A 27,811-nucleotide genomic window follows, 5' to 3' on the forward strand; every position below is an offset into this window, starting at 1 on the left:
TTTCTTAGAGACCACTATTTCTCTCCACCATACGCTGCCCTATACTGATTTTGCTGATTTGGTTACAACTGAATTATATAAAGCAGGGTTGTTTTTAAAATGATACCTTGGGGCACAAGTTGTATTTTCACCGTACTTTGACATAAATCAAAGGTACATTTCTGCATGTACGTTATAAAGAGGGGTTTCAACGATCACTCGTAAAATGGGTTTTAATTGCATGAAATGATTTAATGAAATGAAAATAATAGACGAAGATGGGCAATAAAATTGTTTATGGATGTCCCAATCTCCAACCTCTTTTCCATTTTTGGTGTCAAAATTCCAAAATTGAATATCATTATGTATCTTTGGGTCAGTTTTAAAGAATATGCTTGAATGGTACAATTATTTCACATTTAATATGAATATATAAAAAAAAAATCTGAAAAATTTAGATTTACAAAATGTCCCTGAAGATATTGTCATTACGGTGATCGGAAAAAAAGTAACAGGAAAAAATGAAACGGAAAAAAGTAACAGATTTTGCTAGGAAAAAAAGTAACAGGAAAAAAAGAAACACATTTTCAGTTGTTTGTTTTTATTTATTAACAAAGTTTAAACAAAAACAATTACAAGCACATTTTTTGCATCCATAAGCAATGTTCTCAATTCTCCGTTTTAACTAAATGTTCTTATTGAGTCTAATGTTCTAATGTTCTGACCAACCCCAGTCAGGAATTCCGGAAATGGACAGGCTACAGGCTGCATAGAGTGCACACGAGGTCTTGAGTCTATGCTGGACTTACACCATATTCTTTTTCCTCCGGACTGACTCCATATTCTTCTTCCTCCTAGTTTTCTTCTGTCATTACCGCAACAGACAGAATTAGCACTGAAAAATATGGATTGTCTCCCTTGAAACACTGTGATCAGCTCCAGCTTCCACTAGATTGCATCATTGCTGGTCATGTGTGCTCAAAGGAGGCATGCTATATCATAGCACTTAAGAGTGGAATTCACATTACATTTTGTCTCACAGTGGTATTAGTGTTCATGAAATAAGAATTTGATAAAACAGTTGCCAAGGTTTTGTGAATCCACTGTTAGTGCTTACAAATTACTTGGTTAGATTTTTAGATTTTTTTTAATTCACAAGAAAATAACATTTTCCATAGTTAAACTATATTAAAAGCACTTAATCATGATAATTTATACTATATCTGTCATGTTGAATTGGTAAAAACAAGTAAGATAGTGTCATTAATCATATTTGGTTGTTCCTTAAAGCAAAGTTATTTCAAGTTATCTTCTTTGAGAACCAAACAATTTGCTGTGGGTCTGCTGCGTGTTGTCAATAACATTACATAGAAAATTGTAGCAAACTGTGGTCACAAAGATTAAATTATTAAAGGTCACATGCAACGTAAAACACAACTTAAAGATTCTGATACCTTTCGGTGTGGACTTACAGATACAAATCATCAAAATGCAAATTCAACTTATAAAAAGTTGAAAAGTAACGCGATGACAAAACGATTTGATTTATGGCCCGAGTTCGGTCTCTGTCACATTATGTAATTACACAGACAGGCAGGTGTGATACTTGTACACATGACATGTTATGACGTCCTAATGTTATACACAAAAATGAGCATGTATTTACAAAACCCAACATCTCTATATACACATACACAATGAGCCGCGAGAGCATTGGCAAATGAACCAGCCGTTACACTTGAGTGCACACCCACCCGCTCTGACTAGGTTCGGTATCCCGGGTGCTTCATTTCGAGGAAATAAACCCAAGTACAAAATATTGCACTTTTGATTTGCGATTGTAAGCTTATAATTTTGTTTTATATGTTTTTCATAATCAGCCATGTATATTTTATGTCATGAATAAGTGATAATTGTGTTTTAATTGTTTGATTTTTGGGTTTGCATGTGACCTTTAAGCCTCAATGCTTTATGTTCATAAATATAATGTTTTATAACAAGACAATTGCTTGGAAAAGGATAAAGGATAACTATATTCTTAAATTTGTTTACATCCATGTCATTACCAAAACGACAAGTCACTACCGCATTTCTATGTCATTACCAAAACAGGACAAATTATTTATGATTACTCAACCAATTATTTCTTTAAAGCCGTTTAACTTATGATGGGGTCAAAAGAATTCAATGTTTTATTCTTTTCTGATAACTGTTTGAGATAAGAGCTATTGTTGCCTCAGTTATTATGTTTACGTTCTTGCTAAAACTCAAAAATCATAAAGGCATCAAAACAATTAATAATAATTATAATAATGAAATGGAATCTTATTGCGCTAAACTCCCACACCAACGTGTGCTCAAAGCGCTAACAGAGTTCGTAGATATCACATGTGTGTTTACAGTCCATTTCTGTTGAACAGGTAGGTCTTAAGATGTTTCTTGAAACAAGTTAGCGTTGAAGTTGATTTCAGATCAAATGGGAGAGCGTTCCATTCAACAGCAGCATTGTATGCGAATGATCTTCCGCCAAGTGTCTTGAGCCTGATATTTGGGACCTTTAGTAGCATTTGATCACTGGAACGGAGAGTTCTTATAGGGACACAAACTTCTACTAGACCACACAGATAACCAGGAGCTGTATCATTGATACACTGATATGTGAGGGTAAGGATCTTATGATGTATCTGTTCTTTGACCGGCAGCCAGTGGAGATACCAGAGTACTGGAGTGATGTGGCAGGACTTTTATGACAGTGTGACAATTCTAGCCGCTGAGTTCTGGATGGTTTGCAGCCTTCTGATTTGTTGCGCTGGAGCCCCTACAAGCAGACAATTACAATAGTCAATCCTGGCGAGGATCATTGAACGTGCAAGTTCTGCAGCTGATTTGTTGCGCTGGAGCCCCTACAAGCAGACTATTACAATAGTCAATCCTGGCGAGGATCATTGAACGTGCAAGTTCTGCAGCTGTTTGTGCTGTCAGAAGGTCGCATATGTTACCTATGTTTCGGAGCTGAAAGTACCATTTTTGACGAGGTCATTGATGTGCTTGTCCATGTTGAGTGATGAGTCTAGCTTCACACCCAAGTTTCTAGCATCTGTCGAAAAGTTGATTTCATCACTGTCGACTGATATGACTTGCTTTGATCTTTTGCAGCCTTTCGTCAGGTCCTATGAGCAAAGCCTCTGTCTTATCGCTGTTTAACTTCCAGCATGTTGGCGTTCATCCAGGCGCTAACTTTGGATGTACAGTCTTCAATCGCACTTAGTCCCGACCTCTGACAGGTCATCAAAATCAAAACTATTGTACAATTGCGTGTCATCAGCATAAAATGATCATTGATGGCACAGTTACTAATTACTTGAGAGACAGGCTTGCTGTAAAGCGTAAATAATACTGGGCCCAGTACGGAACCTTGGGGTACACCACAGGTCAAAAGAGTGTTGAATTAATGCTAACTCTGTGGTATCTGTCTCTCAGGTACAAGCGGAACCATTCCCAAACAACGCCGTCTAAACCATATTCAGTATGAAGTCGGTCTATTAGCAAGGTGTGGTCAACAATAATTTTGTTGAACCTTGCTTATATATGTATACAAGGAAGCATGGACTTGTAAGAGACAGTAAACAGTCTGTAGCATTTTAGTGCAGATAGAAGCTAGAACCTACTTCAGTTTAAGCTCAGATAGAGAAGGAAGGTGACTTACAGGTGATGGAACACAGATCAGGAGAAGGAGACTTCTTATCAGTTATGGGTTCACAAGGCTATACAACTGAAAAAAAGTATATGTTTTATGACAGAATCTTATACAATCACAGTTTAAATGTCATGTGCGTCTTCACGGGAAGTTGTTTTGTAGCCAAAGAGTTAATAAAAGTGCTATTTATTAAAACAAAAGCCAACAATAAAACAAACTGAATGGTATATTGAGATTACTAAACGAGTGTCTGTCAGACACGAGTACAGTAATCTGTTTCTTACACACCATAAAAATAGCACCATTTTATGATCGAATAGATTCAAATTTCATATTTTCTCATCGTAGCTGCGCAATAAAACACAACACAACGTTTATGAATAAGTGACGTCACTTGGCTTCCTAATCACTACTCATCCTCATGGTGACCCTCCACAAAAAAATGTTTCTGCCACCTTTTCGCATCATCAAGGCAATAGCGATAATGAAAACTAGATAACATCACAGAAAATAAATTTAACCCTCTAAAACGATGATGTTACCGTGCAAATGTGGATGATTTTAATTCTTGCAAGCGAAAAATATATGAGCGTGTGGCGTCATCGTTATCGCTTGGTGGTTGTCGTCATCGGAAGATTGTTTTGGATTCATATCTCTGCACATTGGGGATCTGTACTTGTGTACCAGTTTACGTTCAATGTTCTCCCATCGACCGGAGCCAAAACTTTTGAGTGTGTGTAATTAGGTGCACCCAGTGTGCTTGAATGTGACATTGCTGAGGTTACGTTCACTATCAATGAGGGACTACTCTTCTTCGCCACAGCCTTCTCGTTTTCCCGAGCCAGAAACTGCTACTTGGAATGTAACGGAATTTGCGGAGTTGTCAGTATGAAATGTGAGTTGATTACATCCTGTATGTTATCAAGACATAAACTTGGCATTATCATGCGTTGGAGGAATATCTTGAGCAATGACTTAGATCTATGTGTAGATCAACCGTTCCTGTACATGTTCGATTGAATAAGAAAGTACGTGTGCCGCCATTTGCACTCATGAAGCCTTTGCGAAACGTTCCATGTTGATACATTGTTTCAACGAGTGTGTTTTGTTCTAGTTGTCATGAGTGAATTTGATAACATTGGAATCACATAGTAGCTCGGAGTTGGAAGTTGGTCTTCATCATACTGTATCAGTGAAAAATGTCATCTTCATCAATGCATCAAAGAAACAACGAGCCAAATCGATCTCACAATGGACAGGCACTGACGTTATCGTGTCAGGTATTTTTGCAAGACGACACATGACACTTGTCGCATCTCTCCAGTAAAAGTACCAATGTTGTACATTTTGAATATTCGAAGGAATCCCGGTCTTTATTTCTAACGGCGATTTTCACATACATAATTGTTTACACAGGTATCATTGATTGTTCGAGCCATTTTGAATTCATGACTGGAAATCTAAAGTGTTAATAAAAAGAATTAGAAAATAAATAGATTCGTGTTATATTTATTCTAATTGTGTTTCATTGTATACATATCTGTTTATGTTATGGCACGAGTAACAGGTTTCTGTTCGATTGAAGCACGAGTAACTTATCAATGAATTTTAATCAGGAAAGTAGTCCGTCATAACCTAACCCTAGGTCATCACCATGGAGTAGCCAATCACGGGATTAGAAATCGATCTCACACATATGTGTGATACCAGTTTCTCACATGGGTTTCTCTCACCCACGGGTGTGTAAGAAAATGTGATTAAACATGGGTTCTGTAATAATACTGAAATTAAGATAACGTAATGTGCCAATAAAAGTACGGTCATCCCAAACGAATAAAATGATGAATAGTCCTAATTCATACGCCCAATTCACAAATAGGGTCTCGATTTTCAGAAACAGAAGACAGTTTCAGTATCTTGTATAACCTCCGCCCTCCTGGATGACGATTTGAACCCTCGTCCTCATTGAGTGCACAAGACGCCGAATCCGATGTTGGGGGCAACCTGTCCTATTCTTGGTGCAATGTTTGCTTTAATCCATCAATATACTGGACTGGCAGATCTCATTGACGGACCTTACACCCCCGAATATCCCAAACTTGCTCGATAGAGTTGAAATCAGGGCTTCTGGTTGGCCTTTAAAGAGTGATAATGGCTTCATGATGCAGGAAATCAATGACTGCGCGTGCGCGATGTGGCCTGGCGTTGTCTTCCATAAAGATTGACTTTGTTAGTAGGGGATGATTATCCAAATGAGGCCTCCCTCAAAGATTCCTCTTGGTATCTTGTCCATTCATATTTCCTCTAACTGTGAGCGGCGGTGGGGTAGCCTAGTGGTTAAAGCGTTTGGTTGTCACGCCGAAGACCCGGTTTCGATTCCCCACATATGTACAATATAAAGAAGCCCGTTTCCATCTCCTCTACATTTCGATAGGGGACAGATCTGGGGATTTAGCGGGCCATCGAAGGACGTTAACATTGTGCTGCGCCAAGAACTGCCGAACCACCCTGGTGATATAAGGTCTGGCGTTTTTTGTTGTCCTGGAAGATCATTTCTGGACCATTCTGCTGGAGAAACGGTATGACGACTGGATTAACAATTTCGTCTCTGTACCCGTTAAATTTCTATTGATGACAAGCAAAGGTTTACGTACAGCACACGTTATCTCACCCCAAACCATCACTCCACCGCCGCCAAAACGGTTGACCTCAAGGACACAGTTCCTAACATAACGCTCACCAAGTCAGCGCGGTGCAAGAGGAATCTGGACTCATCAGTGAAGATAGCATGTCTCCACTCAAGTGCTCTCCACTGCAGATGTTGTCTGCACCACTGCAGTCGTAGACGTTGGTGACGTAATGTCAAAGTTTGTCGTCTGACAGGACGTCTAGCACGTATCACGTGTACAGCCAGGCATTGTGCTACAGTTCTGAATGCGTTACAGGCGGACGGCCTCTTCGTGGACGGTCTGCGACGACGACGTTTGTTGATAACGTTTCCACAAGTGGCATATGGTGTTCCTGTGCACTTTAAACTGCTGTGCAACGTTGCACTGGGGTGTTCCGGTTTCAAGCATTCAAATGCCTCGCCATCTATCTGACCCGTGAAGGTCCGGGTTTGAATATTGATCTTCAGTAACCCATGCTTGTCGTAAGAGGCGACTAACGGGATCGGCTGGTCAGGCTCGATGGCTTGGTGGACACATGTCATCGGTTCCCAATTGCGCAGATCGATGCTCATGCTGTTAATCACTGGATTGTCTGGTTCAGACTCGATTATTTACAGACCGCCGCCATATAGCTGAATATTGCTGAGTGCGGCGTAAAAGCTAAACACATTCACCATCTTTCCATTTCAGTTAGCCGTGGCATAGAAATGCAAACAGATTCTTCCAAATGTGTGGTTTGTTTCACTCGTCGACGTCTAAACAATGATTTGCGTGAGAATAATTAGAGACACAGATTGAGCACAGAGGCCTTTTTTCTACGGACTTCCTGAGGGGCACGAAAACGCATGCAAAACAAAAAAACTACCGACAGGGCCTGTTTGGGTTATGGATTAAGTGTGTTATAAAGAATATTAAAATGCGTTATAAAAACTTTCTCATTCATATAAGCAAATGTGTTGAAACCAGTAGCTTTTTGCCTTTCAGTATATTTATCTTGATGGTGTATGTTTTCAGGTCAAGTTTTATCTGGGAGGAGATTTGAAATTTCTCAATGTGAACTCTGGAATTGCATCCTGTTCATATAAACACAGTTGTCTGTGGTGTGAATGTCCAGTTTCAGACAGACACGATACTACTTTGCACTGGTCAATGACTCGACGTGAATCATGGGGCCAAAAGAATAGAGGAGATCACTGTGTTGGCCAGAAAGAATCACACAATTAAAGCTGTATCCACACTCCCCTGTTTGATTTTATACCTCTCTGGAGGAGAGTACCTGACACATTACTTCTACATCTTGTGACAAATTGATGAAGCATATGAAATCAGAACTCCGGATAAAGGACAACATTGCCAGATGCATCAGTATTTACACCAGAGGCAAGTGTTCTAATGTAGCAAACTTTGAAAAGTTGATTTTCAATTCAGAAATGATAGGGAGTCTGGTAGGTTTACATTTAGAGGTTGTACTGATCCTGAACACAGGAATATTTGAGATAACAAATGATTTCATTCCCCAACATCCAAAATTACAGTTGATATCACTGTTGTGGAGTGAACTGAAAAATATTCTTTTTCAGCTACAACAAGAAAGATTTGAACAAAGTGACATTTTAGCTCTTGATGAGAGATGTAAAGTGGTTGCCACCTTTTGACTTGTTTACCAAAGCAATAATATGACGCCTTATATGCATATTTTATATATCATATTAAATCACATCACAGATATGCTTAGATTACAGGGTAATTTGGTGACATTCAACCAACAAGGATTTGAAAAGTTAAATGGCAATACAACTAAATGGTATTTTCATTCTACATCTCATAAGGGCAGGGAAGCTCTCAAACAAATCATTCTGAAGCAGAACAGTCGTGAATCCTTTGAATGTTGTAAAAGAGTTGAACTGAGAGTAAAATGTTCAGTATGCGACAGGTGTGGTCACAATAAACGGCCATGTGACCTCCGTGACTGAGACATAATGTAGTGGATAGTTTGTATGAGTAGATCACTATAACAGGGATTCTTGAATGCACTGTGGTAGTTAAGCACTAGTGCTTCCTTGAGTGTTGATGTACATCCTCTTATCTGCTTAGAAGTCGAGGACATACTTTGTTCAGAAAGAATGATTAATACATTTATACTACTTTGTCATCATTCAGACTGAAACAAGATGAGTGATAATATATCAGATAGTTTTTGGGTGCAACAAATCTAGATACACTTTATAATTTACTGTTATTGGACTAAACCCTAGTTAATCACATGTGATAAACCTTTTCGATGAGCTATTTTCAGTTTGAACATAATCCAACGAATTTTGTAACTGAGCCACGTGTGTTTTGTTAAACATATTTCATTGTTTAAAAATTGGAATATGTATGGACAAAGACTGTTCGCATCATTGTTCTGTGATGTTTGCAGAGCAATTTCTGTTATTTTACAGTCAGAAGGCGCTATTCTGTGTCAAGGTTATTATTCCAAAGCTTGAAGCACATTATGATTTGGACATGCTTTAACATTGATATCCTGAATGTGTTATAATTCTTCAGACATTATGTCTTGGTAACTCATTATGGATATCTTAGCAAGGTTAGCAAGAATCAATCCTCTAAACTTGGATGTAAAGCATCTTGGACCATGCTTTATTGAATCCGGGATTTGTTTGCACAAGTTAGATCACACGACTTCTAAGTATATTTGTATGAATCAGAAGGAAATGTCATGAAGTAGTCCATGCCTGGCGCTCGGACAGGTCGGATCGGCATGAGCATGGTATCTCAGTGAGTTAGCAATATATTACCAGCTTTTAAGTCTGGGCTAGTACAAGCAGCCACATATGAGGGAAATAATATTAAGTACGACATTAAACCCCATTTTACTTCACCTCACCTCACCCCCTCTCACTCTCCGCTGAAAATAGTATAGTCAAGGCATAATATACCTTACACTCCCCAAGGTACAAATGGAACACCCCACTTTAAACGAGACTGTTTCAGTAGACATGTTTGACTTGTTAAAACCCAGATAACCAAGTCGAGGAAGACCACCGAACACTGAAGTTCAGCACAGCATTCCTGTTGTACACACACATAGCGACCGAATTCTAATTCCAATGGGTAATTCAGGTATGTGTTATCATCTTCCTTCGTTCCTGAAGATATTCACCCAAGAGTTTACATGGAACCAGAAAATCATTAACTTGATAGTATGCCCCACCTCCACACTAACGTAAAATCCGCCGCTATCATTCCAAAGCTATCCTCAAATTACTTCACATTACTATTTTATTAGCTGCCAATCAAAAACATTCTTTGTTATTTCGATCTATCGCAGCAAGACAGATCGATTAAATGATTTGTATAATTATGTATTTGATTCAACAAGATGGTTAACCAGAGACCTTGTATCACAGAGTAATGGATGTTTTAAGCTATGTAAACTGAAACCAATAGTCTACTGTAGAATGATTTATGTAACAGGTACATTAACAGTTCACTGACAGTTTATGCATGTGAATGATTTGAAAGAAAATGAACGAGTTCTGGTTTACACCGTTTTTAGCAATATTCCAGCAATATCACGGGGAGGAACACCAGAAATGGGCTTTACACCGAGAAAATGAGAAGATTCTTATATACTTGAGGACAAAAGTAAAAGCAACAGTTTAAACTAAAGTATCTTCTGCTTCGCTTTGAAATTCACAAAGAAGAAAATCCATATATTAAAAGAACTCCTTATTTCAGGTTCTACCTTGATAGGAAACCAAACAACAAGATGCCTAAATGAACAAAAATCTGCAGCTGAGAAACTCAAGTCATTGTCAGAGCTCATAAGCAAGCAACAGAAGGATGCCAAGTTTGCCAAGGGACATTTGCGTCTGCTGTTGCTGCAGGGGATGATACTCTTTGGGGCAGCTGCGAGTTTTGTAACTTGGGAATGTCCGCGGTACTTATGGGTGCCGGGGCTACAGCTGGAATCACCGGTGTGGCCGGGGAAATGTTGGTGTCCTGGTTGGAATCTGAGGCCAGTAATTAGAGATTTTGTTTGTTTGTTGATAAACGCCGCACTTGGCAATTTTCCAGCCATATGAAGGCGATCTGTAAATAAAGGAATCTGGAAAGACAATACGGTGGTTTACATCATGAGCATTGTCTGTGATGACATGCACCAGCTAGGTCAGCTAGCCTGACCACACGATCCCCTTGATCGCCTTTTACTACCAGCCAGGGTCAGCGAGCCTGACCACACGATCCCCTTTGATCGCCTTTTAAGACAGGCATCAGCTAGGTCAGCGAGCCTGACCACACGATCCCCTTGATCGCCTTTTACGACAGGAATGGGTCGCTTAAAACCGATTGTAACTTCACCGGTAAAGGATTTAAACACCCAGGACCAGTATGATTTGCTGGGGATCTGTTCTAAACCAGATTCGGAACTAGAAGGTCTCGGGACCTAATTACACTATATAGAAGAATTATATAATAGTGCAACTGCTTTTCATAAACTAATAACACCTTCCTCGGCTTAGACTTTTAACAATTGGTCGGTTATAACTACTCTCATCTATACCCATTACTATATATAGAAATGTTTTGGATTTGTCTTGGCTGAAATTCGAATTTGACTCCAAACCGTCAAATTATTCAGGAGATGACAAAACGTATTGCCGGGGTTCAGAGTATTCTAGACCAGCCGACAGAAAAACACAGGAGTTAATCGCGGCCTTAAGAAGGAAAAGGAAATATACAGATGTCCCAGACTATGACACATTAATGCAGAACAAAAACGAAACTGGCTTGTCCCCCAAAATGTGGAAGACGGGCAAGACGCTACAAGTCCAGTGGGTGGCCGTTGGTCTAAAGCCAGAGGAGGTTGGTGTCCACAACATCGCTATATAAGTTCAGACGAGGGATAACCTCCCTAAGAAAGATCAAGGCTGGTAGAGTAATGAAACCTGCTGGTGTTGCCTTCGAAATCAAGGCGGTTTTGCAACGATGAATTGTCAACGATCCTGAACGATGTCAAAAACAACGTTGCTGATGTTGTTGCAAATATGGCCAATGCACTTGGCGTTATTGAGTGAAGCTGTTGTTGGTGACAATTCCTGTACATTCCAAAAAATTCCCAAAAATGGTAAATGTGATTCTCAAGATATTGTGAAGTCTCAGAACTCAGAAGTTCAGCCGTTTAACGAAATGCTTCTTTCATAAGGGCAAGAATGCCAGAACCTTTAATATATTGTCTTAGAAACCTTTCAGCAGGATCGGCTTTTTTTGTGAAACACCATTTTCTCGGTATGCTCTTGCAGGTTGCCTCACCTGTGACCCCATGACAATATTCAAACAACAGGTTGACAACATCTAATGTGTGGCAAACAGTTGTCATTCATCCTGTAGAATATGCTATAGTCATAGTCTGTTTTGCTGTTAACATTAGTAATGAACATACTGGATTTTACAACAATACTTCAGAGCTGTTAACATGTTTTCCTCTGTGGATGAGACTGAATACACAATGTTTCGTCTAAATGTTTTATTATGTGTAAATAGATCTATATCAAACTTTTGTACATTTACTCACGGTGTATTCATTGTAGTGATATGTAAAGAACGGCTGATTTCTCACCTTAAATAAACTTTGAATTGGCTGCTTATAAATTGCGTTTGAACGACAAAACCGAAATGTGCTTGCCCTGTCCCTTTACAACTAGCTGTTGTGGGGAGCTGACAAATCAGTCTGTGTGAATGATATGGCGAGGTGAAATGGGGTTTAACGTCGCACTTAAGAATATTTCACTCATATGACGACGTGCGTGCACAGACTTAGATGGTTTTATTGTGCTAACTCACTGATGTACTATACCGCAGTTGAGCATGAATACCCCCACTCAGACACATTATACTGACTCCGAGCCGACCAGTCCTTGTTGTATCCATTAATGCCGTGCGCCAGGCAGGGAACAACAAGTATCATATATTGACGTCTTTTGGTATGACGCGGTCGGGGATCGAACCCGCGACCTTCCGCTCTCCGGGCGGACGCCCTAACCACTACACTGCGGAGACGGTCGTATGGATGATATGGAACATACATGTACAAACGAGTACGACTGTACAACTGACATAATGTGACGATACATATTCAGGGTGCATGACGGATTCTAATCACAAAATGTGAAGAATGTGAAGAAATCTTGAATATTTTTTTCTACAAGTTAACATATTTGCGACGATTGGGCACTCCATGTACATAAAACAATAACAAATGTTCAAAATATACAAAATTCTGTAATACATCCCAGAGAATACATTAAAGAGGAACCAATGTAAAGTACAGACTGTCTGAGATTAAGAGTCATTTTGTCTGAAAGTAAACAAAATATATGTCACGTATAAACAATAATCATTGGACAGAAACGAAAGGACACGTGGTCACAACATATTCTCTGTCTGCTATTCTAGTGAACACACATTCCCCAGATATGTCATTTCTGGTGTCCCCGCCGTGCTGGAATATTGGTAGCGGCTTCACCAGTTCTGACACTCGCATCTGTTTTATTAATACAAATGATGTTTCAGGGTGGCAATGCAGTGAGAAACCAGATATACGAGAAGATAACAGATTGATAAAATAGACAGCGCAATGTTATGAAATGTACCAACGCCTTATACCACAGATACAAATGAATAGTGGATTTGCCATTTGTGGAATTATATACTCTGGCCGATGAGAGAGTTATTCCCCTTTGTGTCACGTGAACACCTCTGTTCAATACATACATGCAGTCGCTCGTGATGGTTCAGCATTCCTTCAACTTGTCGGCCATTTTTTCCAGCACATCTGCCACTTCAGATACATTAATTTCAACTTTGATGCTGTCTTCAACAAGTCCTTTAATGCTCAAACCAATTCCTATCGCTGTCCCAATACCACCGGCAACGCGGAGGGCTTTGGCACCCTTGCTGAGAGCCTTAAACCCAGCAACCCCACCTGCGAGTTTCGGATTTGCTCTCGCTCCGGCCACTGCACCTTCAACAGCATCGGCAACAACCTGTCCACCGTCTAGGGACAGTGCAATCTTCTGAGCATGAGACGCTGCTCTTACGATGGCAATGGCTTTCTTGATTTGTTGATGGAACGAATAAACCCCATATGCCATGCCACCACTTGTTTTTAACATCCGCCCAATTTCATATGCTGACATTCCGTAGCCTTTCAGTCGACTTGTTAGTTCTTCGACTAATTTCTTCAGTTTCCTACTCAGCCGGTCGAGTTCTGCTTGGGCGTCTTCTATTGCCTTGTTGACAACGGTGAACTCAATTGCTTGAGTTGTCAGGTCACCTACCCCGGTAGCTACTCCCCATTCCTCCACCTACTGCTATAAGTGCGATGGACAGACCTCCAGTGAAAGGAGCGAGAATGGCGCCTGCGAGGGACAATCCACCGGAAACAATACCAGCAGAGTGGAAGGACACTTTAGCAATATTCATCTGTCTCTGTTTCTCTCGCAACGCCCGCGCAAGCGTCCGCAGTTTACGTGCAGTTCGTTTCTGAGCGTCGCGACAGTCCGAAGATGTCTGCTCCAGGCTGTCGTCTCCTAAGAATAGAACATAATATTGAAGCACATGTAAACTGGAGTGCACTACGTGGACAACAACAACCTCATTGGACCCGCGTTAGGATTCGATCCCCAGAAATCTAGTTCGCGTAGACACATGGCATCAAAGTCAGAGATCCTCTCTAATCTGGATGCCTCTAATCTGGATCATCACAGGTCATGAGCGAGTGAGTGAGTTGGGTTTTACGCCGCTTTTAGCAATATTCCTGCAATGTCACGGCGGGGGACACCAGAGATGGGCTTCACACATTGTACCCATGTGGGGAATCGAACCCGGGCGAACGCTTTAACCACTAAGCTACCCCACAGCCCCTCACATGTCATGAAAGATCAGAACTACGTTTTAGGTGAAATGAAGTGCATAAACACATTTAGGAAATTTTAATTATATTCGGAAAGTAGGTTCTAATGTCTCCAGCCCAGATAGACAGACAGACAGACAGGCAGACAGATAGATAATGAACGGGCTCTTATAACCTAGGCGATCCGGCCTTTGAACCGACTGGAATGTGCGTCTCCACGAAAACACTACAAGTTCACGCGCGTCCGTGTTAACAGTGTGGGGTCGGCAAATTCAAAGGAGGTCAATTCCTCGAGAATTGATAATACTTGTGCTCAATGTGTTGTGTGGGCTGATAATGTCTGACATCAGCAAAGTCTTCAGCGCTCGCTGACAATACCGTGTGCAATACGTTACGATATATACTAGACTACTTTATGTTGCAGAGAGAATGTCAATCTGACATCAATAACTTTAGATGAACGAAGTTTCATCTACTGTGATATTAAACTGTTGTGAACCTTCAGTTGTACATTTTATGCTTCAATTATTCTATCAGTATCATTTAGATATACAGCGAATCCCCGTTATACGACACGGCGTTGTCGTCCCTCGTTATTCCACACTCGGTCGTTATAAATGAAACACACATTCCTCGCCATGTATAACGGCCCATCTGGATTGCATGGCAAAGATATGTAATTAAGCAAAATTGTCTGATTTGATAGCGTGTGGGAGATTTTCTAAATCTAGCGGGAGATATGTAGCGCATGTAAAAATCAGATCCTTATTGTCAGTATAGAATGCTCATACTATTCACCCAACATATTGCATAATAGAAGACAGATTTGATGATAAAAGACATAAACATGTACTTACTTGAATTTCCCATTGTGTCGCAGTGCAAGTTTCAATCGATATAAGGGCTGATATTATAGGTCGTCGCTATTTTACACCCTCTCAGATGACACGGTGTGGGACTGAATTTATCGACTGTACCATTTTCAAGGGAGGCAATTCAACGCCTCTGCCTGTCTCTCGTCTAATATTACAAACTTTATGTAGTCAGTCGGCAAGCGTTGTGATTCATTGGTATCAATGACACAGTGGTATCAATGACACAGTGTCAACCCAGTCAACATCAGTATATTCCACCACCGTGTTCGTGTGTGCGCGTAGGTGTGTTGAAACAGCGGCCGCATCACCGCATAGGCGTTGAACTGAGACTCACTGTATTTTTTTCTGAAATGCTGAGATATCCGTCTACATTTCATATGCAGACCATACCTTTCCATCTCTTACCAAAATATTTTAAAAATCGCCGAAAACTGCCTACATAGATGGTCTCCCCACGCTAGGTGTGTTGGAAACAGCGGCCGCATTTGGAAAAATAGATTACTCATGACAATACTTAAAATTGCGGTCAGTTTTATTTACTGTATGGATGCGCTTTAAACAACATCAAACTTAAACATCTTTCACTATTCTATCCAATGAAACCTGTCACATGTGTTTGTCTCTTCCGTTGTTTACATACGGTCCTCGCTGGCGCACATGTATTTTCGGCGCGCACCTACAATGACAGTCACTTTGAGTAATACGCGAGATGCAACCAGGGTGTACAAGTCGATAAATTCAGTCCCACACCATGTTATCTGAGAGGGTGTAAAATAGCGACGACCGAGATAACGCAGAATATTAATCAAAGACGCTTAAACTGACGCGTTTTTACGGTTCGTTCTGACATGCTATAATTCTGTTTTGTTTGTTCTAATCGTGTACTTGTGTTCGTTGGTGTGAACCTGTTTCTGTGTTCTAGATTTAATTACGTAGATATTTCAAACAAGGCTGATAGATCTTGAATTTATGGTGCCATTTTTGGTATTTTAGAATGCGTTCCGTGTAACATTTGTAGTTTAGTCCGAGTCAGTCCTGCATTGGCAAATACGGGATGCCACTAATGGTATTTGATGTCGGTGCTTCTAGCTTATTCAGAGGTGGATTTTGTTCAACATTAGCATCTACAGACATGTCAGACTAAGACTACAAATAACATAATTATCAGGCTATTAAAATATTTAATCCTTTAGGACGATTTTTGATAGCATAATCATGGATATTCAGATTAGGTGTGTGTCCTGTATTCGTGGTAGCAAAAATAATTTTACCTGAATTACTGTTACCATGGGAACAGTCCCCATCATGTCCATTATCTACCAAGACTGCCATGTGTACCGTTGTCTACCAAGACTGTCATGGGAAAGATTTCCGCCCGTAACCCACGTATTGTTTAAAATCATTATATGCTTAAGAAAATGTGTCTATGTTTTTTTATAAACAGCCTATGCATAACCCTAAACCTAACCCTAAAATCTAACCCTAAACCCTCGAAATAATCCTAATAAATAGAATACATTTCAAGCGGGGGTTACGGGCGGAACTCTTACCCTGTCATGCCTGCCATTGTCTACCATGTGTCTCCTGTCACAGATTTAATTAGTACCTACATATTTGTTTAAAATAGGGTGATTATTTTATCCCCTGAAGAACACACAGAAATCAAAAAGCCCTTAAAACATGATGATACTGAAATATGAGAATAATAATCACAAGTCAGTCCAGGCAGATGTATTTATTATTATTTTCAGCTATTACAACTTATACATGTTGAAAGTTAAATCAAACTTAACGCTATGGCCATTGTAGGTCTGTGTTAAAGTATGGGAGTTACGATTGTTGTGGTGTGTTAAGATTGCTTTTGTGCATATGTAGGACTCCACAAGGATAATTTGTTTTCCAATTTTATAGATTTGAGGAGCATAATGTCGACATGTACAGTGTGCAGTCTCACTGTCAATTCCCCGGAACAGCTGCAGCAGCATATGAAAGGAAAAGCACACAAGAAGAAGATGATGGCTGCAGGACTGCCTGTGGAGGGTGAGTTCAGCTGAGATCAAACGAGAACAATGAATGACAAAATAACCCAAATCGTGAATTGTCTATTAAATGTCAGTATGGTACATGGCAATTTATACCCTATACTAAATAATATTGCTATTTTATACCCATCATTGGAAAATGTTGTTTAAGAAAATATCCTGTTGCTAGGTGTACAAGTTAAAATGACCGCTTCCGTAATCTACTGGTTAGAGCGTCTGCCCGGAGAGCGGAAGGTCGCGGGTTCGATCCCCGTCCGCGGCATACCCAAAACGTTAAAATATGGTATTTGTTGGTCCCTGTCTGGCGCTCGGCATTAATGGGTACAACAAGGACTGGTCGGCTCGGAGTCAGTACAATGTGTCTGAGTAGGGTATTCATGCTTCACTGCGGCATGGTGTCTCAGTGGGCTAGCACTATAAACCCAGCTTAAGTCTGGTCTAGTACAAGCAGCCGCACATACACATACACACGCATGCACGTCGTCATATGAGCGAAATATTCTCAAGCACGACGTTAAAACCCAATTTCACCTCACCTCACAAGTTAAAATTTTAATGTAGAGGAACACAACAGTAGGAGGAACAGAGGAACAGAGCAAACAAACCTACACAACATAGTATATGTCGTTGTTGAGATGTACTGCTCAGCTAATGTGAAACAGTTGAGTTTTAATGTGTATAATTTATTTCACCGGTTGATTGTTCTGTCAGTTATGAAATCACAAACAAGCATATGTAACAGTTTCTTATTATTGGAGAATCAAGTATGATTTGAGTTATTTACCTTAGGTACTTGAGTAAAAAATTGGGACTCTTTTGAACCCTTCTTGTAAAATGCGGGAGAGTGGCTTAAATGAGCAAAAAGAGGTGGATTTGTTTCAACTTCAAGGGAAACCTCCTTATACATGCAAATATGTCACTGTGATGAATGTTTCATCATATTTGATTTTTGAACTGTCATAAGCCTGTAATCTCCTGAAAACTTAGCTAGGGTCACCATGGTCTAAGACTTGCCCTTGAAAGCCTCTGACATCAGCATTTTGGCAGATTTTATTCTCTTCAACATTAGGTGAGGTGAGGTGAAATTGGGTTTAACGTCGTGCTTGAGAATATTTCTGCTCATATGACGACGTGCATGTGTGTGTATGTGTGTGCGGCTGCTTGTATTAGCCCAGACTTAAGCTGGTTTCATAGTGCTTGCCCGCAGAGATACAATGCCGCAGTGAAGCATGAATAACCCACTCAGACACATTACATTGTACTGACTCGAGCCGACCAGTCCTTGTTGTACCCATTAATGCCGAGCGCCAGGCAAGGACCAACAAAGTACCATATTTTAACGTTTTTGGCTCTTTAACGCTCTCCGGGCGGACGCTCTAACCACTACAACACGGAGGCAGTTTCAACATTAGGTGGCGTTACATATCAATAAGCTGACAAGTTGTTATATACTGCACGGTTACACCAACACAATTGTCACCCACAGTGTTTCAACTGTTTGTTCTACATAAAGAATACGTAGTGTTACCGAAGGATTACTTTAGTTTATTATTGTCAAAAGGCAGCTTTGATACTGTTTCCAGGACTGACGAGCACACCAGGAGTAGGTGCAGTTTCACAGGAACAAGAGGTGAGCCACCACAACAGCAGCAGTTTGTGTCCATCCAGTATTGCCGGGCGGCTCTCTTACTAGTAACAATGGAGCATGTTCAAGTAGAGGAGAAGGCCAAGATGTAATTGCCTTTGATACAACACAGATTCGTAATCATTCAAGCACTAATACTTGCTAAAAATGACTGCGTGGGGATAGCGGCTTGTTTAAACCCGGAAGAGAAGCCTTATCTATATCAAAGCCACTGTATTTAACACAGACTAAACTTCTAACCGTCACTTTATTATATATAGAGATAGATGTTTATAGATGTAAGTGCAGTAGTAAGGGATAGTTCCTGTTCATCAGGGCTAATGAATGTTTTAACTACTGGTCAGATGGGTCAGTATTGCTTTATAGTTATGGTGGGACCCGTGAAGGTCCGGGTTAGAATATTGACCTTCAGTAACCCATTCTTGTCTTGAGAGGCAACTAACGGGATCGGGGTGGTCAGGCTCGCTGACTTGGTTGACACATGTCATCAGTTCCCAATGATCGATGCTCATGCTGTTAATCACTTGATTGTCTGGTCCAGACTCGATTATTTACAGACTTTATTATTTACCGCCGCCATATAGTTGGAATATTGCTGAGAGTGGCGTAAAACTAAACTCACTCACTATAGTTATGGTGGGAGGTGGAGGAACAAACCTTTACACGCATTACTAGAAAGAAGTGACATAAAATCATATTCACTTGATCACATATGATTTGGTGTGATTTATTTTCCTGATAGCCTGGCAGTGTGAAGAAGCGTAAGTCTACAGAGGGGCAGGCAGAAGCAGGGATGTGTTCTCTGCGCAACATAGTCTTCAATTCAACTGTGCAAGCCCAGCAACACTACAGCAGCAGCAAACACTTCAAGAGGATGAAGATTGTGCATGGCAACTTAGAGAAAACTCAAGAAGAAACCAGGGTGGTAAGGGAGATAACTATGCAAAACTTGTTATAACATTCAGTTGACTGGATGTAATATCTTGGGCAAGCATGGTTGGACAGACTTGGCTACCTTCACATTCAGTTATGGGGAACACAATTCCCTCATAGTTTTTAGCAGTCACAGGGTATTGTTATGTTATGCAGTTTGTACTGAATCATGTTTAAGTTAATCAAACAAATAATGAAGAATGACTTTTTTATAACATGTTATATTTGGGATTACACTTTCTTAGTAAAGCGACAGATTCTTGTGCTTTTGTTTGGTTGAGTCCCATCTGATGTTGAAGCCGCGGTGGCTGAGGGGATGGAGGGCTGACTTTGTGTGCTGGCAATTAGCTGCCCGACTCTGAGGGTGTGGGTTCGAATCCTGGATGGGACTCAACCCAGCAAAAATACTAGAATATGTACTTTACTAGGAAAGTGTAATCCCAAATAGAAAAAAATGCATTACATTTAACCACTTTCTAAATTCCATTGTGTTTTCTTTTGTATAATAATACATGTATTAAAACAGCCAAAGATTGAGTAATTTCTGCTGCTTTGAACTGATGTGTCAACTAGAGTTATATTGTCACTTCAGTGTATATGAATGAGTGGCACAGTGAAAGTAAATCACTATTTACAGGGGATGAGGTGGCTGCTGTAGTCACCTGTAATGGTGCTTTGCAAATGACCGGCAGCCATGTATTTTGTGTAAGAGCATAGAGTACCAAAACCCAGTGACCAATATTGGCATCCCCAGAGTTCATGATGCCCACGGGTTGTTGGGTAGCCTATTGGTTAAAGCATATGCTCATCATGCTGAAGACCCAGGTTTGATTCCTCACATGGGTGCAATGTGAGAAGCCCATTTCTGGTGTCCCCTGTCGTGATATTGCTGGAATATTGCTACAAGCGGCATAAAACCTAACTCGCTCATGATGCCCACTTCCCACAAATAGCTGAGCATTTCCAGCAGTACTTACTACTGTGGTAAAGTCGATTTACCCTTGATACTCATTTTAATAGTACATGTGCCAATATCTGGTTATTGCAGAAGCTGGGCCTACGAAGGCGACTGGGATGTTATACTGTGGCTTCTGCAAGATACAGGTCAACTCCCAGGAGCAGCTAGATAAACACAGAGAAGGTGGGGAGTAGCAAAGTGCACATGTTTTGCTATAACAAACACAGTCAGTCTCGTCTCCTGTCATGTGGGATAAGGCTGCTACAGCTGTAACATGTTAGCATTCCATTCTGTTAGGCTAACAGATGATTGGCTCTTGGGCAGCTATGTTACATTTTTTTGGGGGTAACATATTTTTATGGGCCGTGGTGCATCAGGAGTCAGATGTTCTATTTTGTCTCCCTCAGAGTTATTGAGGAGGCTATTGAGTAGGTAACTTTGGTTTAATGAACAGTATTCCAAGTCTTTCATGGCATGGCCACTTAATGTCGGAGAAAACTCCAAGTGATGCAGATGTTCAACGTGTTGATGAAACCCAGAGCATGGATAGGGTCCCGACAAACCTAGAAACATAATCGATGGCAGGAGTTGAAATCACAATAATTGGTTTCTGGCATGCCAAAGGAATGCATTACTGTTTGATATGTCAACCCATGCCCTTTTCAGTTCAAGAGAGGCTGGATGCCTCAGAATCAGGTGAGAGGGACTGAGAACATGATTGAGGAATAGTTTGCCTTATTTTCATAGTCATTAAACTTTATGATTAAGGCATCTGGTTAGATCAGGTGCCCAGCATCCAATAGCTGCTTGTAAGAAGGGAAGTCAGGGTTTCTGACTGATTGTAAGTCTTCAGACCACATTGGTGTGGGATGTTGCGACTGCTTCAGTTGCTGGTTTGCTTTGATTATTTGTGGCACAACATTCACTTTCTCACTTTTTGAAATATACACCAAAGTGTAGGGGTGGAAATAACCCATTGCCAAACGTCCCAGTCCAGTGTTTTTTTCTGTCGGGCATGCAAATTTGTATATCACACTGTACCGGTGTCCAGTTGACTTTCCAATGTTCATCATGTTGCTTATTTAAAAAATCAACAAGAAAATCGTCCTGTATAGTGGAAACGTTATCACGGCAAGTGATTTTACATGTGCCGCTGTACTGGAGTACACAAGCAATTTTTAAAGTTATTTCCCCTGAAGTGCATTGATCCTGCCTTCACAGACAAAGGATATTGTATTCTGCAGGTGCCAAACACAAGAAGAACCTTGAAAGGTTAAAGACCATGGCTCCAATTAAGAAAGTGACAGTGATGCCGGACCAGACCGCAGTCAAGGCAATTGACGTGCCGTTGACATTACCATCGTTTGAAACATATCTCTCCACATCGTTCGTGAAGGCCAAGGAAGCGACCCAGTCAAGCATGCCAGCTCTGGACTCACACCTTAAAGGTTGAACCTGCCACTTTCAGGTTTGTACTGATATGGTTAGACTCATTTCCTGTCTAACACTGTGACTGTTGTATTTCTAAACTTAATATGATCTGTAGAATAAAGGTGGCTTTTTTTCAGATGGCCTCTCGTTTGTAAGCTGCCCGGTTTTTAGAGATGGAGGTTGAAATAATGACAATTTTATAGACAAGGGCTGAGTGAACAAGAGCCAGGTTTTAAGACAAAGGCATAACTAAGTCAGGTTTGTAGATGAAGGTGGCGCTAACAACAGAGGTGTGTAGGCTGACTCTACAAAGGGAAGATCACTGTTTCAGTACTGTAATGGTCATTAATCCTACACTTCAACGACAGTCATAGCATTACACTCAACAGGAAGGCTGATATGCTATTACATAACTGAAACACTGGCACATCAGCTCCATCGTTGCAGCTGTATTTTGCTGTGCTTGTGATAGTGTTTGAGACTTTTCTGTCTTTCATAGGTGATACATTCTCACCATTTGGTTGAAGTCACTTTTAGCTTGATGTAAGAATCTACATCGAAATGTTGCTCTATGCAATAAACAAGAAGTCGTCATCCATAAAAGTTGTATGTTTCTTTTGGACTTGCCCACTTCTAGAATGCTGATCAAACAATTAGGTGATGGCTAGTTTTTGTTCATATATATTAGCCTTGACTGATTGCATCAGTATGTAGAATATCATTTTCTCCTGTTGTTTCCAATGTGTTGTCCATCTGAAGTGTAGTGAACTGAGCATAAGGTCGATTGTTTCTGATCCCTGGCTCACATACCAGAATACTTCAGTAGATGGCACTTCCTTGTTTCCCTGCCTGAAGCAGGGCATTATTGGATTTAAACAAGGACTGGTTGGTTTGCAGGTTTTTATACTGTGTGTGGGAGAGTTGGGTATACATGTTAAACTAAGGCATAGTATCTCAGTGGGCTAGCACTAAAATAACTGGCATCATCATGGCTATTACAAGCCCAAACACACCATGCCATACCACACCACACCTTGTAGCTTTATAGGTCTTCTCACCTCCACAACCACCAGTATCAAGATTATGTCTTTATTCTTGTTATATAACATTGACGGATTTGATAGTGATTTTCTGATTGCTTTTGTTATACATGTATTCTATTTTGTTCTATTCTATAGAGTGTTTTATAAAATCATTGATAAAAATAATGATAGTTCCATAAAATGAGCTTTTCTCCTTTACAGCTTTTGCAAGATTGTGATATATATGACTCAACAAGACTTTGATCGTGCCATTCCTGCAACATTCTGGTGCCAGTGACAAGTTCCATATGGCAGTTGAAGACACAGCATCAAGAGTGTGCACAAGTACTCAGTATAGAAACCACAGATACCCTTCTGCCTGTGTGACTACAGTACATTGTTCCCAGCTCTCTAAGGGCAATACAGACTCAACCTGATACAACAGCAGTTCCCTGGGGTACCACTTGTTGTCCATAGTTTCCCTCCACTTTATGTTTATATCTTAGAACAGCATTTCTTTGAAGTACCTGCCAGTGTTGGACACTAAAGGACAGGTCATATTCATCATATGGGGGTGGTGGGCTGGCGAGATTAAGGTAGGAGTCATGGAATAATATCACAACAGAAGAGGTGGGATTGCTAAAGGGTCAGGGTGGGGTCAAAAGCATTGAAGACATTACACAGTTCTAGTGTCTTAAAGTAATCTTTCTATGACATCGAACATTGTTGAAAATATACAGGAAATAATAAAAATATACAATATAAATGCTTTGATTCTGGTAATATCTCATTTTATGGCACCTGTAGTTGTTTCTCTTCATAAAGTTCACCTGTGAATGTACGGGTTTAGAATTGGTTTTCAGTAATCCATCCTTTTTACTAGGAGTGACTAATGGGATCGGGTTGTCAGACTTTACTGACTTGGTTGACACACATGTCATCGTATCCCTAATTGGGTAGATCGATGCTCTTATGAGGTTGATCACTGATTGTCTGGTCCAGACTATATTATTGACAGACTGCAGCCATGTAACTGAATATTGTGAGTGCAGTGTTAAACAACATTCAAACAAACCAAACTTTATGATGTTCAACAGACTGGGGTATTTTCATATCACCCTGATATAAAGATATTCAGAAAAGGGCTTTGTTTGTTTGCCGTGTGTGAAACACAGTTGCATTCCTAAGACCAATCCCACCACCAATAATAAGTGACCTGTCCCTAACACTTGTATATTAGGAACTGGTTGGTGAATGTGCTGACATTGCCAGAGTTACATCCCTTAGGCAAGAAAACATTGTGGGGGGTCAAATCAATAAGAGGGATTTATTAAATGCCGGCCCGATGATCTAGTGATATGTTGGGAAACTATGAATAGACTTTGTATGGAGATGGAAATCTGGAACACACAGATTTTCCTGCTTTGATTTTGTTTTGATGTTGTTAATCAGTAAGTATTGACCTTGTACAATAAGACAGAGTATTGGTGATCAGTATTACATGTTTTGGTGAGGACTACTTGAGATCCACCAAGACCAGTTGATTTTGAAACTGTCATGTGGTTATTGTCATGTATGAATTCATGTGGAGCTTTCTTTGTTTTTGACTTTTTATGTTATGTGAACAAGTTGGCTTTTAATTTTACAAATTAAAGAACAAGGTGTTCTGTATTTGTGTGAAAGCTCTATAAGAGGTTTTGTTTCTGGAAAATAACTTCAAAATATCTCCAAAATTTTACTTGCTGTCCCTACCAAGAAAATCTGTAAAGCAAGAAATTATGCTTGTTTCCTTTTCATTCCCGTAAGTTGCATTTCTTGTTGTACTGATTTGTACAGTGTGATAAGATGCAAGAGTAAAATATATATACATAAATAAGTTAACTTGATCATATTGTTGAATGGAAATGTGACAAAAGGCATAGTTCTATTTAAAGAAACAAATTTATCATGACTGTGTTACAAAACAGGTTCAGTCAAACTGTATTTTTGTTTTATTTGGATTTGAAACATTATAGCCTGATCAAAACAAACAAAGCTCTATGGTCCTGCTGCCAGAACAGGGACATCAGTAGGGATGGTTCTGTTAGGTTCTGCTGGTCCTTCCATTCTGACAGTGTTCTCACGTCACTCAACATCGTGGTGACAGTCATCTCATTATTAGCTTCCCACCCCTGCCTCTCTGGGGGTTTCACAGGAGGTGAAGATCTCCCAACCCTGCATCACTTGGACATTCATGCAACTCTGGAACATCACTGGAAGACACAGCATAAGATACAGCACTACACTGATCCCCGAAACTTCCAATCCTTGATGACACTCATTTATCAAACAAATGTTGGTAGACAATCAGCTGCGGTTACTGCTTGTGTTATGAGAGCTGCTTTTAACACTTACAATTAGATAATTTGTTCCTATTTTGTCCTTCAGGATGTAAGTTACTTGACTCAGAACTGTAAAACCTGATAAAATGCATTTACTGTTTGTGTTTTCAGCACTAGAATCATGAGAAAGAAGGGATCTTATTTATCATGAGAGGAACCTTTTGAAGGACTTTACTCTTGTATGTTGTATATGGAGCAATATGCTCATATATAAGTGGTTATGTAATTATTTAATTTATTACATGTTTTATACCCAGACATTTAAGAACCTGGCACATCCTTATCAGTAACTGCCTTTGCTTTAGCTTTGTAAATAGGGTTCAGTTCAACTAAATGAATGTAATATTTTTTTGACAAATATTTGGTTGACTCTGCTTTGCAGACTGGTTGATTGTGGTACCACCCTTTTGGCTAATTTTTTGGTGAGAATTTAATCGCAGTAACTTCTGCTTGTAAGGGTTGACTAACATCGATCATCTGGCCCAGTCACTTAGCTGATTGTGGATCATTGCTTGAAAGTATGAGTAATGATCCATGCAATCTCTTGTCAGATTGATTATTTAAAGGAATATAAACATTGCTGACTGCAGCATTACGCATTATTCCCTGACAGTTACATCCAAGTGTTCATATCAAAACAACTCGTGCTCTTCGTGCACTGTGATGTTTTATACTTATCATACAAAAGGTCCTATGGTATTAATTTTGCTACAGGTAACCCTATACACATCTTTATTAACCAGTTCTCGTGTCCTGAGGGGTCACCAGTTGCATATTGCCGCAATTAGCTCCATCATGGGTTTGAATCTGGAATATGTTTCTAGGTTTGGCAGTACCATTCCTGTGTTGCTTTCATCAAGTGGTTAATGTCTTGTACCTGCATCTTCTGTGGTTACTGATACTGAGCTGATATAGCTTGAATACTGTTCAGAGCCATTAAATCCAACTCATTTGTTGTTAATGTTTATCTTGTATGTTCAGGGTTTGACTCCACTGACATTAATCAGTTTCTATTCAAGCTGTAAGCTAATATATTCATGTTAATGACATTTTGTACCTTTTAATCTTATATGGTATCTTATTGTAAGGACTACAATGTATGCATGGGTATAGTGTTACAATGTCAAATATTATTATTATGATAGACAGTTGTTACCAAGGTTACTTATTGTAACTGATATGAAAGGACGTAATTTGACAAAGAATACCCGGTGGTAGACTGTTACTCAGTATTCTGTGAAGTGCTGTACTGCCTTGACATTTGCCCTAATCTTGTGTTCTTGTTAAGATTATTCTATTCCTCAAGCTTCCCAGGCACCTAAAGCCTTGTTACACTTTATAGAATTTATGGTGTATTTAGGAAAAGGAAATATGTATCAGAAAAATAATATGAACATGAAGAGAAATAAATCAAATTTATCTATGTGTTTTTAAGACTGCATGGATCATGGTTGAGTCTTTAAGCTACTACAGGCAGTAGGATGACACAACCAAAATAGTGCATAGTATCTCCATTCTGTCATAAGGCCCAATCAACATTCTTAAGGAACTATAGAAACAGGTATAACACATACACGCAGTAGGTAGATGTAGTTGAATACACTCAAGGTCAACTGCGGGACCAGCAAGCAGGGGAAATAACTCGTAGCTACACTTTGCTGCACTGGGAAAGTTTTGCTTTGGAGATAAATTAACGCACATTTCATTGCAAAGGTATTTTCTTATGTTTTTAGTTTCCTGGTAAAATTAAATAAATATAGGCCCTTTTAGTGCAAAATGTCAAAATTTCAGGCTTTTTCAAACCTGTGCGAACCCCGATTTATTTGGTTGGATTTGATTATTTGAAGAGACTGACTGAGTTTAGTTTTTTACGCCGCTTTTAGCAATATTCCAGCAATATCACGGCGGGGGGACACCAGAAATGGGCTTAACACATTGTGCCCATGTGGGAATCGAACCTTGGTCTTCGGCGTGACGAGCCAGCACTTTAACCACTAGGCTACCCCACCGCCGATTATTTGAAAGAAGCTGTGGTAGTGAGTGGGTACAAAGGTGGTTGTATTTTCATTTATAGAATATACATATATTTTCACACTGGAGAACTGAGGACAATCATCCACTTGGGAGAATTATTACAGACACAGACATGATAACCTGTTCAACCATACAACTTCATACAGCGTATATATATCATGGACATATGTGCAAAAGAAGTCTCTATTCATCCATAACACTGTCATTTGACTGAAATACTGTGG

At 39.9% G+C, this 27,811-nt stretch overlaps 1 protein-coding gene and 2 long non-coding RNA genes across 3 annotated transcripts; 1 reads left to right on the plus strand and 2 right to left on the minus strand.

The window, feature by feature from the left end:
* Positions 1-12,908: 12,908 nt before the first annotated feature.
* On the minus strand, positions 12,909-15,383 carry LOC124275037 (apolipoprotein L4-like). The gene is made up of 2 exons (XM_046710514.1): positions 15,124-15,383; positions 12,909-13,943 (listed from the first exon to the last, which is right to left on the minus strand). The coding sequence occupies exons 1-2, from the start codon at positions 15,134-15,136 to the stop codon at positions 13,684-13,686; spliced, it is 273 nt and encodes a 90-aa protein (XP_046566470.1). The 5' UTR covers positions 15,137-15,383; the 3' UTR covers positions 12,909-13,683.
* Positions 15,384-15,659: 276 nt separating this feature from the next.
* LOC124275035 lies at positions 15,660-18,813 on the plus strand. The gene is made up of 3 exons (XR_006898191.1): positions 15,660-15,977; positions 17,053-17,181; positions 18,767-18,813. It is a non-coding gene; the product is annotated as an uncharacterized LOC124275035 (long non-coding RNA).
* A 5,324-nt stretch (positions 18,814-24,137) lies between these two features.
* On the minus strand, positions 24,138-27,668 carry LOC124275036. Its single transcript, XR_006898192.1, has 3 exons — positions 27,657-27,668; positions 27,405-27,407; positions 24,138-24,251 (listed from the first exon to the last, which is right to left on the minus strand). It is a non-coding gene; the product is annotated as an uncharacterized LOC124275036 (long non-coding RNA).
* Positions 27,669-27,811: the final 143 nt, after the last annotated feature.

Source organism: Haliotis rubra, unplaced genomic scaffold, assembly GCF_003918875.1.
Source record: "Haliotis rubra isolate DU_JTF1 unplaced genomic scaffold, ASM391887v1 Scf1974, whole genome shotgun sequence".
Lineage (NCBI taxonomy): Eukaryota > Metazoa > Mollusca > Gastropoda > Lepetellida > Haliotidae > Haliotis > Haliotis rubra.